This window comes from Mastomys coucha, unplaced genomic scaffold, assembly GCF_008632895.1.
Source record: "Mastomys coucha isolate ucsf_1 unplaced genomic scaffold, UCSF_Mcou_1 pScaffold5, whole genome shotgun sequence".
Taxonomy (NCBI): Eukaryota; Metazoa; Chordata; class Mammalia; order Rodentia; family Muridae; genus Mastomys; species Mastomys coucha.
Window position 1 is genome coordinate 1,774,202 of NW_022196911.1, and position 15,542 is coordinate 1,789,743.

The 15,542-nt window shown below is 42.3% G+C and overlaps 1 protein-coding gene across 15 annotated transcripts in view; it reads right to left on the reverse strand.

The window, feature by feature from the left end:
- Positions 1-9,857: 9,857 nt before the first annotated feature.
- The window catches only part of Syne1 (spectrin repeat containing nuclear envelope protein 1), a 506,592-nt gene continuing 500,907 nt past the window's right edge, over positions 9,858-15,542 (reverse strand). For 10 of the 15 annotated variants that reach the window (XM_031352587.1, XM_031352588.1, XM_031352585.1 and 7 more), the window contains one exon: positions 10,539-10,782. In XM_031352587.1, the coding sequence (XP_031208447.1) occupies positions 10,539-10,782 (244 nt within the window). Of the gene's footprint in view, positions 10,783-15,542 lie in introns of all 15 variants that reach the window. The other 5 variants (XM_031352591.1, XM_031352581.1, XM_031352598.1 and 2 more) reach the window with 3 other exon arrangements.

The following is a 15,542-nucleotide window of genomic DNA, read 5'->3' on the forward strand; positions in this document are numbered from 1 at the left end:
TTTTTTAAGAAAAATCTACAAGACTGGAAAGAGCCAGTGTCCTCCAGTTCCTATTATCAAAATCAATCTGAAACCAAAGGAAACCCGAATGCAGCTCAAAGTTATCACCAGATGTATTAATGCATTTACTCCTCAGAACAAACCCTGATTATCCCACTTTCAGAGGAGGGGGCTGGGGAGCAGAAAGGCTAAGTCATTTGTTTATTGCATGACTAGGAAGGGTCTGGGCTTCAGAGCATGTGCTATAGGTGGCACTTTCTCTGAATCTTGGCCAAGGCAGGCTTTTTCAAAATCTAAATCATTTGTTCCCCAATCAGTTCCCTCACTCTGGTTAGGGTGAGGGCAGGGGAGTTATGGAGGCAATCATGAGGAGACTGTACATCAGCCAGCAGAAAGGGCCAGAACCCAAGGCTAAAGCAGGTGGAATGTAGTGCCTGTGTCTGGAAAGAAAGGCACCAGGAGAGGCTTTAGTAGGACTTCTGGGCCACTTCCAACATCTCTGCTCCTTCCCCTTTGTTTGTTCTGGGGTTGGGAGGGGTAGCCCTGGCCTTCAATGGCTCGGTTTCACCTCCTAGCAGCCAACTGAGGGAGTTGGCAGTTGGTGAGGGAGGGTGGTTAGAAGTTCCATGGTTTTGCCCAGGTGACATCTCTTCTAGGACACTTCTTCCTCAGGGATTCAGTGGTTCTCGAGCCTGCCTGTCCCAAATCCACCCTTTCCACCCACTGTGTGCCAAAACTTGAAACTAGCCAAGCATCCAAGCATTCTGGTGAGCACCTGGAACTACTGTTAGGATTCTGAGTAGTTGTTTTGTTTTGTTGGAGACAGGGTTTCTCTGCATAGCTTCAGGTGTCCTGGAACTCGCTCTGTAGACCAGGCTGGCCTGAAACTCACAGAGATCCACATGCCTCTGCCTCCCAAGTGCTGGGATTAAAGGAGCACATCATCACCACTCAGTGCATTCTGAGACTTTAATAAATGGCCTGTGACTATTTATTTGCAGTGTATTAAAAAGTTTCTTCTAAATTGAAAAATAAACCAAATACCTTCTGTGTAAGAACAAAGATGTTTTCCATTGTCTTTTCAATTTGTCATCGTTATAACGGCAACTTGGATTGAAAAACTAAATTACACTCCCTGTCAAATTTAAACTATACAAACATTATGTGTGTTTTTCTGTGAATTCAGTCACATTGTTAAGATTTGTACCTCAACTGTGTCTGACCACCTTGTCTTGTGTGATGAATACACACACACACACACACACACACACACACATGCTCATGCAGCATGTGTCTATCGAATTGGAATCATATGATACCAACTATTTCAGCTTTTGTTTGAATGTAGTAATATAAAGTAGAGGCCTTTATTGCTATGAAGAGACACCTTGACCAAGGCAACTCTTCTAAAGGAAAACATTGAATTGGCTGCTGGCTTACAGGTTCAGTCCACTATCATCATGGTGAGAAGCAGGGTGGCATGCAGGCAGGCATGGTGCTGGAGGAGGAGCAGGGAATTCTACATCTTAATCTTGCAGACAGCACAGCAAAGAAGAGACTGAGACCTCAAACCCTGCCTCCACACTAGCACACTTCCTCCAGTAAGGCCATGTCTACTCCAATAAGGCCACACCTGTTAACAGTGGACCAAGCATTGAAACACATGAGTAATGGGGACCATACTTACTCAAACCACCACAGTAGGAGTCTTGTCTATATCAATGCATATAAATCAATCTCATTTTAAAATGGGGCCAATGAACACGGCTCAGGAAGTAAAAGCACATGATGCTCTGAAGGTCTGAGCAGATCCCTGGAAAACACCTAAAGATGGAAAGAGAGAACCAATTCCATAGACTTTTCCACTGATCTCCACACATGTACTGTGGCATGCATATGTATACACACACACACATATGCACACACAAAATACACATACATACACACACCATACACACATATACATACACATATACATATATGCATGCACACACACAATACACATACATACACACAATTACTAAATACATATACACCATACACACATTCATAAATACATTCACACACCATATACACATACACAGACACATACCACACACACATACACAAATATATACATACATACATCATATACACACACCATACATACAGACACACACCACACACACATACACATATACATACCATACACACACATTCACACATACACACACCACACACACATGCATACACAATAATAATACATGAAATTTCAAAAGGACCAAAATAGTTGCACCATAGTAGATACTAAAATGTGTAGTGTAATTTGTCCAAGAAGTCCCCTGCAGAGTGACACCTAGGTTGCTGCAAAAGACAGTACTAACAAAAGAGGCATCTGTGTTTTGTTCTTGATTGGTTTGGAGACAACTGTCTATTCTTCTGGAAAATGACAAACTAATTTCAAATAAAGCGAATCCCTGGTGAGCGGGGTTTGATTGGTTGGAAACAAGGCCCAGACTTCTAAATCTTTAATGTTTCCTTAAAGATTCTGGTGTGCACATTATGAATATTAAAGTTTTGATGATGATTTTGTGGTTTGAAAAGCCACATATATGGAGCTTCCATATATGGAGGCTTCAAGGAAAGAAGAAGGTTCCGCCCCCACAGAGGGTGTGACTGCCATTCATGCCAAGGTTTGAGGAAGTAATATGGCAGGATTTATTTAAATGTATCATGAAGAGATTGTGTGTACTTGTTGATTCAATAGTGCCTCCGTGAACCAAGAGTGCTTACTGCAGTATGACTTAGCAAACCTCATCAGGAAAACAACTTGTGGGGAAAAAAATTGATTTGTTTTACCTCGAATAGGGTCCCCCAGGCCCATCCACACTGTGGTAAATACACACAGACAGAGCAATAGGCAAGGGAGAAGGGGGAGGGGCTGGGGATCCACAGGGGCTGAAAGGTTCACTAGAGCAGACATAGACAGACACATTTAGAAGGGAGTGTTCAGCATTAGGAGGGAAGTTAATAGAATTGTGTTGCACTTGGAATTTTGATCAGCTGCTCCGGTTCACACAACAAAATGACTATGGGAGATGATGGCAATGCTAATTATCGTCACTATAGTAACCACTTTACTGTCTATATATGTCCCACAACAACACACTGTAAATCTCAAATATACACAGTACAGAGAAACAAAGATATCCAACAGACTGAAGACAGATACACATATAAGAACATGTCTGTAGACAGGTTATAATGCAAATTGTGGAATAACAAAAATAGCCCTAATTCTTAAAATGTGTAAGTAGCAACAAGTCATGGAACCATATAAAATGCTTATCAATGATGAATGCATATAGAACATGTGGTGTGTTTTACTTATCTATAAAAATGTGATCCAATTATTATGGACACATAAATTAAAATAAAATTAAGGAAATCATGGAAAGGTACACAAAATTTGGAGGTAGATTGAAAGAGAAAGGAATTATTTAATTTCTTTGGAAAACAAGAGGATCTTTTGTAAATGTGATGGTTTTTATATGCTTGGCACTGTTGGGAGGTATGGCCTTGTGGATGTGGGCTTTAATACCTTTGTCCTAGCTTCCTAGCAGCCAGTATTCTGCTAGCAGCCTTTAGATAAAGATGTAGAACTCTCAGCTCCTCCTGTACCATGCCTGCCTGGATGCTGCCATGCTTCTGCATTGGTGATAATAGACTGAACCTCTGAACCTGTAAGCCAGCCACAGTTAAATGTTGTCCTTATAAGAGTTGTCACGGTCATGGTGTCTGTTCACAGCAGTAAAACCCTAACTAAGACAGTAACTTAAATAGCTGATTTTATAAGACACAATTTACTCAGGGCTAGAGAGAGGGCTCAGCCATTAAGAGAGATTCCTATGCCTGCAAAGGACCTGGATTCAGTTTCTAGCTCATAACTTCCTATTCCTCCTTATAGGAGATCTGACACCCTCTTCTGGCCTCCATGAGCAGAAGTAGACACATGGTGCATACACAGACAAGCTGGTACTCACATGTAAATACAGAGTAAATATAAACAAAACAACCTTTAAAGTGAACACATGCAGAAAGAAATAGCACTTGTCTTAACATATATTAAAAGCCTTAATTATATATGATACTAATAGAATTATATTACAATGCATATTTATATTTATGTGTACTATTTATTTATATGCCTTATTCTAGTAATAAATTAGACACATAAATATTATAATAACTAATTTGTGATCTAGTGCTATGAATAAATGGTAGCAAAGTTGAGTGGAGTAGTATGTGCCTGCAGGCTCATCACTCAGGAGGTCAAGGGAAGACAAGTGTTCAAAGCGAGGCTGGACTCCACAGCCATACCCATCTCAAAGCCAATGAAGCAAAGCTAACCCAACAGGCAACTATGGGTGGTGTGTTGTTTTCTTTTCTTATTGCTGCAATCAAACACCTGAAAATCCACTTAGGGAACAAAGAACTTACTTTGGCTCACAGTTAGAGGATACACCATCACGGCAGGAAGTTAGCAGGGTGCATGTGGAAGGCAGCTGGTCACCTACTGTTTAGAGTCAGAAAGAGTGATAAACGCTGATCCTCAGCTCACATTCTCCTTTTTATACAATCCAGGTCTCCAAACCATGGGATGGTACTCTGTATTTGGGAATGTGTTGTCTCACCATAATCTACTCTTGAAAACCCTTGCCAGACAGACCCATATATTTGTTTCTATAATGATTTGAATCTCATTAAGTTGACAGTTGGGTTTAACTATCACAGATCAGTCAAAAGCACTGGAGTCCAGATTAAAAATCCAGACACTTGGAGAGTTACTCTGATGAAGCTGATAATGAGTTATAATGGAGGACAGGAATTTGCTCACACCACTTGTTATCATGGCCAAATAGAAGATTGCAAATGACACTGATGGTTGATGGATAAACAATTGATCAGAAACCCTGGACACTTGGCATCCCTTCTATTATCCTGTTAGCCTGGCAGGAAGGTTGGGTACCAGTGGTGGGAGGTGAGCTGTGCAGGGCTGGGTGTTGGTTTCCAACTCACTGCTGCTGAAAAGCTCTTTGGCAGCTTCACTTATGAATCCAGCAATTCTATCAAGAACGTGTCTCGATACACTTGGGTCTGACCTGGAGTCCGTCCTCAAGGCTCTAAGGACTTCTAGTGTCTGGAGTTTGAGGAGACCATATATGGCCTCAGATACCAACACCTGCAGCAAAAGCTGAGGAGAGATTTTGTTATGACTGTGACCTCAAGTTCAGCTGTGGCCTCTCACTTGTATTAGGTAACAAGTTAAAGGGGAGAGAGAGAGAGAGAGAGAGAGAGAGAGAGAGAGAGAGAGAGAGAGAGAGAGAGAGAGAGAGAGAGAGATTTTTCCCCACCACCCTTAATGGTTTAGAAAGATTATATTTGAGTCTAGCCAGCTTCCTCAGATCTGATTAAATGTTCCCAATTGCTCACTTTGCTTGACCTGTTTTATTAGCCAAGTTCAACTTCTCAGCTCTTAGTCCCAAGAGGCTACTCAACAATCGCTGCAGGCAGAGTCTGATGGCCTGCCTGCCTTGCTCATTCACCAGAATGAGAGGGGTCCTGGCAAGGTTGGTCTGTCTGTGGACTCCTGATGGATACCATGCAACTCTGCAGGAGAACAAAGTCAGAAACTGGGACTGTCGAATAAAAGCCATTCTTTTTCAATTTCACGATGTCTGGGTGGCAGGAGGCATGATAGCCAGAGTTACCACAACGTATTATTAAAGCTAAAATTGCAGTGACCGCTCAGGGAAACCCCTCCTCTCATGACCTGAATTAGCTCCTCAATGTTGCATGACTAAGCAGAAAATTGTCTCCGGGCTCTGTAAACCATCTTGCCTGTCTCTTCCTACCTTCTCACTCTTCAAACTGCACCCCAAGCTGCTACAAATCAGGAGCTACCTTCAATCAAGTGACAAGGAAAAGAAATTTGTTCTCAGAAAACAAAGACACATCTGCCAGACACGGTCTCCCTCCCCTCCCTGTATTTGAACCCAGCTCTCTGGCCTTGTCTTGGCTTTCATTTCAGGATGAGTGTTGGAAGAGGACTTGGAATGTTCTGCATACAAAGGGCCCAGTGGGGACCGCTATGAATGGATAATGAACAGGAAGGATTGAAGTCTTAGCTAGGACTTGAGTCTGCCAAGGCTGGAGTCATTTCTCTCCACAGAGTGGGCATGGGATGCATGTGGTCTGTCCCTGTCCTTGATTGACCTACTTGCAATGCCTTCTGGGGCTGATAACTACGGGACCATTCCCTATGACCCTTAGGTGATGGTGACAGTAGAAAAGAAACCAAAGAACCCAACTAGCAAACTGTCCTTGACTGTCAGCTACACCCGTAGCTCCTCCCAAGTTCTGATCACGTGGTCCTGGCCAGCATTCCCAAATCACCTCACTCCATTGTCTTTTGCTATGCACTTCTATGTGACTTGTTGTAATTTAACATGATGACTTAGCGTACAGACAGCAAATCAGTCTGTCCCCAGTGTTCCTTTCTATAGTAGCTGCTTGCTTAATTTTCTTTGGAGTTTTGGCAAAGCAAACCTTCTCACTCCTTACGTGTATGCATGTGTGTGTCTGTGTCTCTTTGTGTGTGTGTCTGTATGTCTGTGTTTCTGCTGATCCACCCCCCAGTACTGCTTACCTAGAAGTTTGTCCTCCCTCTTGGATCTCTTATTAAATCCAAGCTTTGAGCTCCTAGATTACCTATCCCATATTTTTCCTGTCTCCTTTTAGTAGACTTCCTCCTTGTCATTGCTGACAGTTCATATTTGGCACACATCTCATTACTATCATGCCCATGCCCTTCCTTAGCTACCATATACTTGGGACATCATCATCAGCACATGATTGGAATACTGATGGACAATACTGTAGAAATGTGACTTCAGCAACCACCATCACTTCCCTTTATCCTCGATAGTCTTCAGCATATTCATTCCTTCCACTAAGCCTTTAATAACCATCTCTCTGGGTGTTGCCAGGGTTACAGGTAGGTTCAGGGGATAATGCTCCTGTGTCTTGCCCTAAGCACAGAAGGTGAAGAGGGCCCTGGGCAGAGGTCTTATCTATCACTGGCATGACAGTGTTTAAATGGCCAGACCACGATCTGGATAAGAACCTGATCTCCTGACCCCTGGATTTAACTGCACAGATTCCTTAGTTTGTTCTACATGAAATGTGAAGTCCAGTTTTTAACGCTTATGGAAGCTCATGTCATATACTTTTGGGTGTTTCATGGAGTTGATTAAATCATTTTTCTCTGTAGGGTTTGGGGTATACTTCAGTGACAGTGTGTTTAGCATGTACGATGTCCTGGGTTTGATAACCAGCACAGTGGAAAGAATGTTTTTTTTTTTTTCTTCTGACATGCTAATACTGGAGTCTTCAATAATGTGAAGTGTGTGGAAGGGAGTTAGCTACACATGGAGAGGAGATGCCTCTGAGGTTCCCTCATACTTGCCTTCTCTACCACCGCTGCTTCACAGTGCAGCTCCATGACCTGGAAGGACTTGAGTGAGCTGGAGGCAAAACTTCTACTTGAAGCAGAAAGGCCAGGGTCACGAGAGGGGAGTGGAAGCTGAAGAATGCCTCATCTCGGACCTGTGCCCAGGGCTCTGATTGCACGCCGGTGGCAGTCTCTCAGAGCTGCCTTTCATTTTTACAAAGGAACATCATTCCTGGGGGTTGTTGTGGGGGAAATTAGGTAGGAACTGCCTAACAGAAGACAACACAGCACCCACGCTAGGGATGTCCCAAAGAGGAATGCTCAGTGCAGGGAAGTCAAGGATGGTTGAGAAGGGACCAGAATATTCTTCAACCAAGAAGTAGCTTGTGAGCTGGCTCATAAGAAAGGAGGGAAGGGACAGTAAGAATGAAAGACAATGGAAGAGTTAGGGGAAGAACTGAAGTTAGTGGAAGAGGATTGAAACCTCATAGGAGGAACAATATCAACTAAGTGCACCTCCTAGAGCCCCCAGCGACTAAACCACCAACCAAAGAGTACACATGGAGGGACCCATGGCTCCAGCTGCATGTATAGCAGAGGATGGCCTCTAGTCGGTCATCGATGGGAGGGGAAGCCCTTGGTTCTGTGGAGGCTCGTTGCCCCAGTGTAGGGGGATGCTTGGGTGGTGAGTGGGAGTGGGTTGGTGGGTGGGGGAGGACCTTCATAGAGGCAGGGAGAGAGGGATAGGATGGGGGTTTGTGTGGTGAAACAGGAAAGGGAGATAACATTTGAAATGTAAATAAATAAAATAAAATTAATTAATTAATTAATTAATTAAAAAAGAAGTGCTTATCCACAGTGGGGATACTATCAGGCAAGTAGATGTGTAAATGCACATGCCCTCACCCTGCCCCAGAGATGGACGGAAAGTCTGAAGTGAGTTCAAGTTCCTCAGCTTCCTGAGCCCTGGAACAGATGTCTGCTGAGATGATACCCAACCGATTCCATGGCAGAAACTAGAGGAGACAGCTTCAGGGCCTGGTAAGGGCCCCAGATTGCTGTAAATAATTTATTTAGCAGACTCTATAAACTTGGATATTTAGGGGACTAGTGTGGCCAAGGTGGCAAAGGAAGCAGAGAGGACATAAAGGAAAATGGGAACCTGTCCTTTCAAATTCAGAGAGCAGCCAACGTAAACCAGTATCCAGTGCACCTTGGAAGCATGCTCTGGGGTACCCGAACCTATTTCAAAGAGAAGTTTCAATGTATATGTACCTCCTAACATTATCAATGATAAATTTTAATTTAATTTGCATCAAATCACTCTATAATAGCTGTAGTTGGCAAGGTCATAGGGTAGAATAAAATCATCTTTCTTTTTTTTTTAATATTTTATTTATTTTTTATTTTGAGATAGCATCTTACTGTAAAAGCCTTAGCTGGCTTCTAACTCTTCAATTGTCCTGTCTTAGCCCAATGATGGTGTGTTGGCACCTTATGTATTAAAGCATAAATACTAAAGAAGGAAATGTTTATCTTACCTAGTAGCTAAGGATCAACAGGAGCTTAATGGAAAAGCAGCGCTCTAAAAGGAGGCTGCAGGAAGATTCATGGGCCATGTGCCCCTTTGGGATGGATGTGAGCAGAGGGCTCTGAACGGGATCTTAGTGGAATCCAGGAGATCTGATTGGTACAGAGGAAGAGGCTTCTCCGGTGTTCATACACACCTCCTCTAGCTACCCCTTTCTTTCCGTTCACCCTTACCTTCTTGCTCCATTCATTAAGGAAAAAAGAAAAAAAGCAAGTATGGGTAAAACCCAAAATTTTAGAACGAAGACAAAAGGGCAATATTAGGTGTTTCTCTCTAGTTTTCATAAGGAATATGTGAATTCAACTTCCTGTGTACCGAAGTAGCAAGAACCACTTTGGGTTTTGTAGTCACAAAGAATCCAACATGTATTGTGTTGCTCCTCTGAGGCAGTGGCTGTGAATGCTGGAATTTCTTGTTAATTCCACTGACTACCAGAGTGATGGGAAGGAGACCAGCCACCAAGTATAACTGTCATATCGTCCCACTTAGAAAATGTGATTTGGTTTTTTTTCACATTTGCTTTCGGGGGAAACTTGTTCTATGACTTCAAATTTCTCTCTCTCTCTCTCTCTCTCTCTCTCTCTCTCTCTCTCTCTCTCTCTCTCTCTTCCTACACCAAAACATCCAAATACATGCTACTTAGCATGTAAATTATATTGCCAGACATAAAGTGTGGTTTAATACTAACAGCAGAAAGATAATTTAGGTTGCATCTCAGTGAATAATGAAAATTCAAATTACGTTTTAAAGGGAGAAAAAGCACGGACAACAATGTTCTTTATAGTGTCTATAATAAATGCAAAGAAATCGACAAACAAAAACTTGGCTTTAGCAAACTGTACATACATAAATATCTTTTTTATACTATAACATTCAATTTTCTTCACATAAAGCTTTCCATGATTTTATTTCTTACATCCAGACTTTCTTTATACTTTTTTTTTTGTAAAAAAAAAAAAAGTGCTTTTCAAGATTTACAGCCTGTGCCTCTAAAGCAACATTGAAACATCATGCCCCAAAGAAAACAAGACAGAAAGGAAGCTGCCTTCCAGCAGGGGTGCGCTGGTAGATTGTACGATACTGACATGGTGCCTGGAGGAGGGGCTTTTGGGTTGATCGAGCAGCACCATAGGAAAGCTGCCCAGATGGCCCAGTAAAGAGAGCCATTGGCTATGCCAAAGGCCCAGACTTCATGGGTCCAGGGAACACTACATCTCCTTAACTTAATTTCTTTAGTATTAAGGCTCAGAGTGTCACATGACACGGTACCAATCCCATGGTTGTGCGCCTCCTTTTGTTTACCGTCCATATCCGAAGGCTCAGTTTTTGTTTTTTGTTTTTTCTTTTTTCTTTTTTACACACAGGGTATGGAGAACTGAAGCTGCCATATGAGGACCTCTGCCAAGATCACGTCTTCTCTGACAGCCTGGGCTTGTGCTGGGCCGTCTGCTAGCTTCAGAGTGGAGGAGGACCGTTGGTATATCTGAGCATCAGATGGAAAGATCGAGCAAAGTTGTTGGAGAGGGCACAGCTATAGTCTTTCTCCGACAGGGGTACAAGGCAGGTGAGTCCGATAAGCAGCAGCAGCAGGAGCAGCTGAAAGGGAAGAGCTGCCCGGAGGACCCGGAACAGGAAACCTCGACCCACCTGTGATGGCCTGGGTTCAGAAAGGGAGGAATCGGAGCCACCGTTTGTGGACCTAAGGGAAGAATTGACATAAACAACTCAACTCAAATACAGGAGGGGTTTGCTCTAGTGCCTTCCTGGGACATAAAGGGCCATGCAAAACACAACCCAATTTGGTACTAAGTAGTCAGTCTTCCATAGGGTGCCCATGTCATTTCCCAACCACCAAGATAAGAGCTGTGAGCCTTCTGCAGGCTGCCTGAGTCGCTTGCCTACTACCAAAGGAACAGTGATGGGAAACGACACTAACTCGGAACTAAACATCCAATCGGTCAATTAAAGGTGACAAAATGCATCCAACTTATGCTCCCTCCACTCAATTTGGTGAACACTTTCCCATCAATAATGATAATTGCATAAATGAAATAAAGTCAGGATAACTAAGATATAGATGTTGTGGTACTCTTTTGGTTTCAGAATATCGGAAATACAGTTAGACAAAATGAATTGTGAGAACCCCACTTCTAAGCACCCCGAGTAAGATCAAATCTACATAGCGTAAGGTTAAGAGTGTCCGCAGTCACCCTGCTCAGACCCAGGGAAGCTACGTCATCTCAGATTATGCCCTGGTTTCATCTTGTACCTGCTCACTAACATCTGCTCCTGGCACTTTTTGATATTAACTTACTGACCTAAGAAAGATCAGACAAGTTTTGAGAATGTTGGGAAATTCAAGAGAAGGCAGAACAACTTTGATAAGTGGACTTGCTCATGGCCATTCTTCACTGGCTTTTGGACAGATGGTTATGCCAGTGTAGATAATATTTGTACAGGGTGGGGGAACTTAACAGTCCAGAATAATGTTTCAACAGAATAACATAGTTTCAAAACTACACAAAGTACGCAACGAAGTCTGTCTCCAAAACACAAGGCATGAAGAGCAGATTCTAGTCTGGTCTATCACTAATGCAGTGCCTTTGTGTAACCACCACTGTTTTCCCAGAGAAAATGGTGTCACCTTGAAGCTCTTTCTAGATTCAAAGTGGCAAGTTTTCCTATTTTTGCTTTAAGTGCATTAGGGAAAGCACAGGGGTTTGGGGCATTCATAAGAAACAGTGGCCGAAGTCCTGAATGTGGAAGCAATTTGTTCTAAGTTGGTGTGGTTCTCTTCTGTTTGGAGCAGTCATTAATGCTCTGTTGGGTTCCTTGTGAAAATGGCTAAGAATTTTGTTGTTGTTGTTGTTGTTTTTAACAACAGGACACATATATCTAATGGCATCCTGTGAGCAAAAAATACTAGATATGCCAAGAAGATGTATTCCCAAGGCCCCAGTCTGAATTCTCTCAAGAGTTAAGTATAATTAAACATAAGGACATCAGATGCCTTTGTTATAAGGAGAGAGATGAAAGCTCTGTTGGTAACTCCACAGGTCTAGGTTCTAAGGAGACAGGATGTTTGCAGCTTCCCAGTTGGCTGTTAATTTCTGAAGATGGATTACCCTGAGATTAGTGGGGGAAGAGGCATGGTGCCTGAGAAAATAAGTGTTACAAAAAAATACAGGCATAATCTTCTTAAAGGGAACAGAGGAGCTACTCAAATCTGTTATTAAACTGTAGAAGGAGGATTGGAGAGAGGCCAGTGTTAAAGTCCTAAGCAGTTCACACTGCCTTGTCCTTGTGTCTATAATATGGTTTTGAAGTACAATGGAGGGAGAAAAGTCACCCCCCTAAACTACAACCTCACTTCTCCCTGAATCCCATAATGAAAGGCAGTGTAACCTGACCAACTCAGCTTGCCTCGGTGTGACAGGCTCTTCTAATGAGGCCAGAGAGCCTCTAGTTTTTCAATTCCATGTTCTAAATGATTTGTGAGTTCTACTGACTTGTCAGTATAAACAGGCCCAAACTGAGAGACCAAAACAGTTGCCTCACCATCTAATGGGAAAATTCCTTGATGCCAAACCTAATGAGTTACTCCTAACTAGCTGGATAGCAGAAAATGTATGTTTCAAGGAAAAACAGTGAAGTGTAAAATAAGTATGATGTGTCTTACCAAGGGAGAAGGGGGTGGGATAGAAACTTCCTAAGCTACCCAATTATAAAATATTCCTGCATATATAGGGTGGTATATGTAGCCTTTTTTTTTTTCTCTCCTTGTAGGTAAGTAGCTAAGGAGAGTTAGCATTTATCCTGAAAAAATGCTAGGCAACACTTGGGTGTTCCCCATTTACGCCTCACAGCTGAGGTGTGCATGTACTAGCTTCATCTTCCAGATGATGGAGAGAAGGCTTTCAGAACGAAGGCTTGAGCTGAGATTGCTAGCAAGGGGCCCAGTGAAGAAAACAGCCTGAGACTTCAATGATCACAATTTGGACCCTCTTTAAGGATCAGTGTGTGTGTGTGTGTGTGTGTGTGTGTGTGTGTGTGTGTACATTTTTTGTGTATGTTTGGGTGGTTGTGGGACCAAATGTTGATGTCAGATGTATCCTTCTATTACTATCTTTCCTATTTTGGGAGACAGGGTCTCTCACTGAACCTAAGCTCATGCACTCAGCAAGACTAGCTGACCAATAAAGAGCTCTACTGTCTCTGCCTCCTCAGCACCAGAATTTCAGATGTATTTTCTAGGATGTTGAGTGTCTGAATTCACAGCCTCATGCTTATGCAGCAAACACAGGACTGAGCTATTTTTCCCATCTCCAGGACTCTGACTCTAACAGTAGCCAAATGACACATTAAAAATAAATCTATCAAGATCTTCCCCAGACTCCTGCCCACCACACTCCTTGATACACTATCCTTTGGTTGGTGACTTGAATGACCGGCACATTTATGTTATATATATTTCACATGTAGAAGCAAATATCAATGTTTTCATCCTAAAACATTGGGAAATGATTTCCTTGTGTTTAAAATCAACGTTTCTAGTCATAAAGGCATTTGTCACATGCCATTCTATCTCTGTCAGAGGATTGTTTCCAGGAAGTCACAAAATCCTCAGGTAGCTACACCTGCTTCTCTGGGCTTCCTTTTCTTATTTTCATAAAAGATGGATGGCTTAGTATATTAAGTACCAAAGTAATTTTTCTTCGATGGGTTATTTAATAGTTTGTCTTAAAGTGTCCTGAGAAAAATGAGATAAAAGGGAAGGGCAGACTCTGTACTGGGTCTTTTTTTGGCATGATCCTTCAGTACATGTTGATGTGAAAATAGTCCCTGGCAAACAGCACTGACCCTGGATAAATGACAGTGCAATGGCAGAAGATAAAGCTCCATTTCTCAAGACTACTTCCATCAGGAGATATTTAGACACTTTAGGGATGGGAAAAGGTCCACAAGACAATTGAGAATTCAATCAAACGAAGCTGGATAGCTTCTCTTTGTCAATTATTAGCTTCTGTGAGGTTAAAGGCCAAGATCAAAAAGACAGAGGCTTTGTCATGACCAGTTCACTCCTGACAAGAACTAGAAAGGTCATCATTTGGAGAGCATGGGCTCACATGTGACAGAATCCTTTGAAGGACATGGCACATTTAACAACATCAGAACATTCTTTAGTAAAATGTAACCACCACCTGACTTCTTCTGTTGAATGCCAACTTAGTGAGAACTAATGGGCTGAGGAGGCAGGGACAAAGAGAACACATAGTACTTAGTGGCTATCAGTGCAGTTGACTAAATGTCCAGTCTGCCAACTGAGACAAGTGTTCACCCAACCTGGAGTAACGACAAGAATTCTCAGAGTTTCAAAGTAGCTCCATCAGGGTGACTCTGCCTTAGAGATTTTTAGCACCAATAGGTTCATCATCTCAGCGTAAAAGGGTGCTTATTTTGATATTAACTTATTGACCTAAGATCATCCAATTCTCAAGAGTCCTGGGAAATTCAATAGAAGACAGAGGAATGGTGATAAGTGGACTTGCTGGTGGTCATTCTTCAATGGCTTCTGTATAGATGTGGGTGACAGTGTAGACTGCTTTTCTATGGGAACACCTAACTGTGTGACTCTACCCAAAGAACTTAGTCAGTAGGGATAGTTTAAGTAATTTTGTCCAGAATAACATGTGTTTATTCTCTCCAGTAAATCTCTATCCCATCTTTCTCTTCAATCTCTTTCAAATTGGCAGATAAATGGCTGTTTGTCACTTTTTAGAACACATACTCATGGAGGAAGGAGGATGGTAAGGGATGGAGCAGGGTCTAAAAACAAATGACCCAAAAGAAGGTGCACATAACAAAGAGAACCCTGAGGCCTGAGAATCCACTTACAGTACGTAACTCATTTTGCAAATTCTACAGGACCAAGGAAGTTATAATGAGATAATTACATGCATACATCTTACAAAGCTGAGGGGGAAAAAGTATTTTCAGCTTGTTTTGACACTTGTTAGACATGAAAATTGCTGCCCATCTTCATGTCTTCAAAATCCAGTAGCTCCTAGCAGTGTGCTGAGAAGGCAAATTGCAAGAAGTAACTGAGGGCTCTGTTATTCCCTCCTTCCAAATGGAATGTTCACCTGGTCCTATGCACACACTGCTTGATTTAATCCTACTATGGACACCCCAGTGGGAGAGAGGTGTCTTTTCACTATAGTAGGGTCCAGAGTCTTATGAGACCTATGTTTATGTTTCTAATCTCTTGTTCTTGTCTGTAAGTTGAGAGATCTAGCTAGCCATGTCACGAGGATTTAAGGTTAGCTGAGGTAATAGGCACAATGCTTAGCAAGGTGCTTAAAACACATTAAGTATTAAATAAATGCCAGCACCTAACAGTTATTCTCTGTATGGCTATACTGAGGTGTGCTGAGTAATGTCCTTGAAAACTGCTGAATT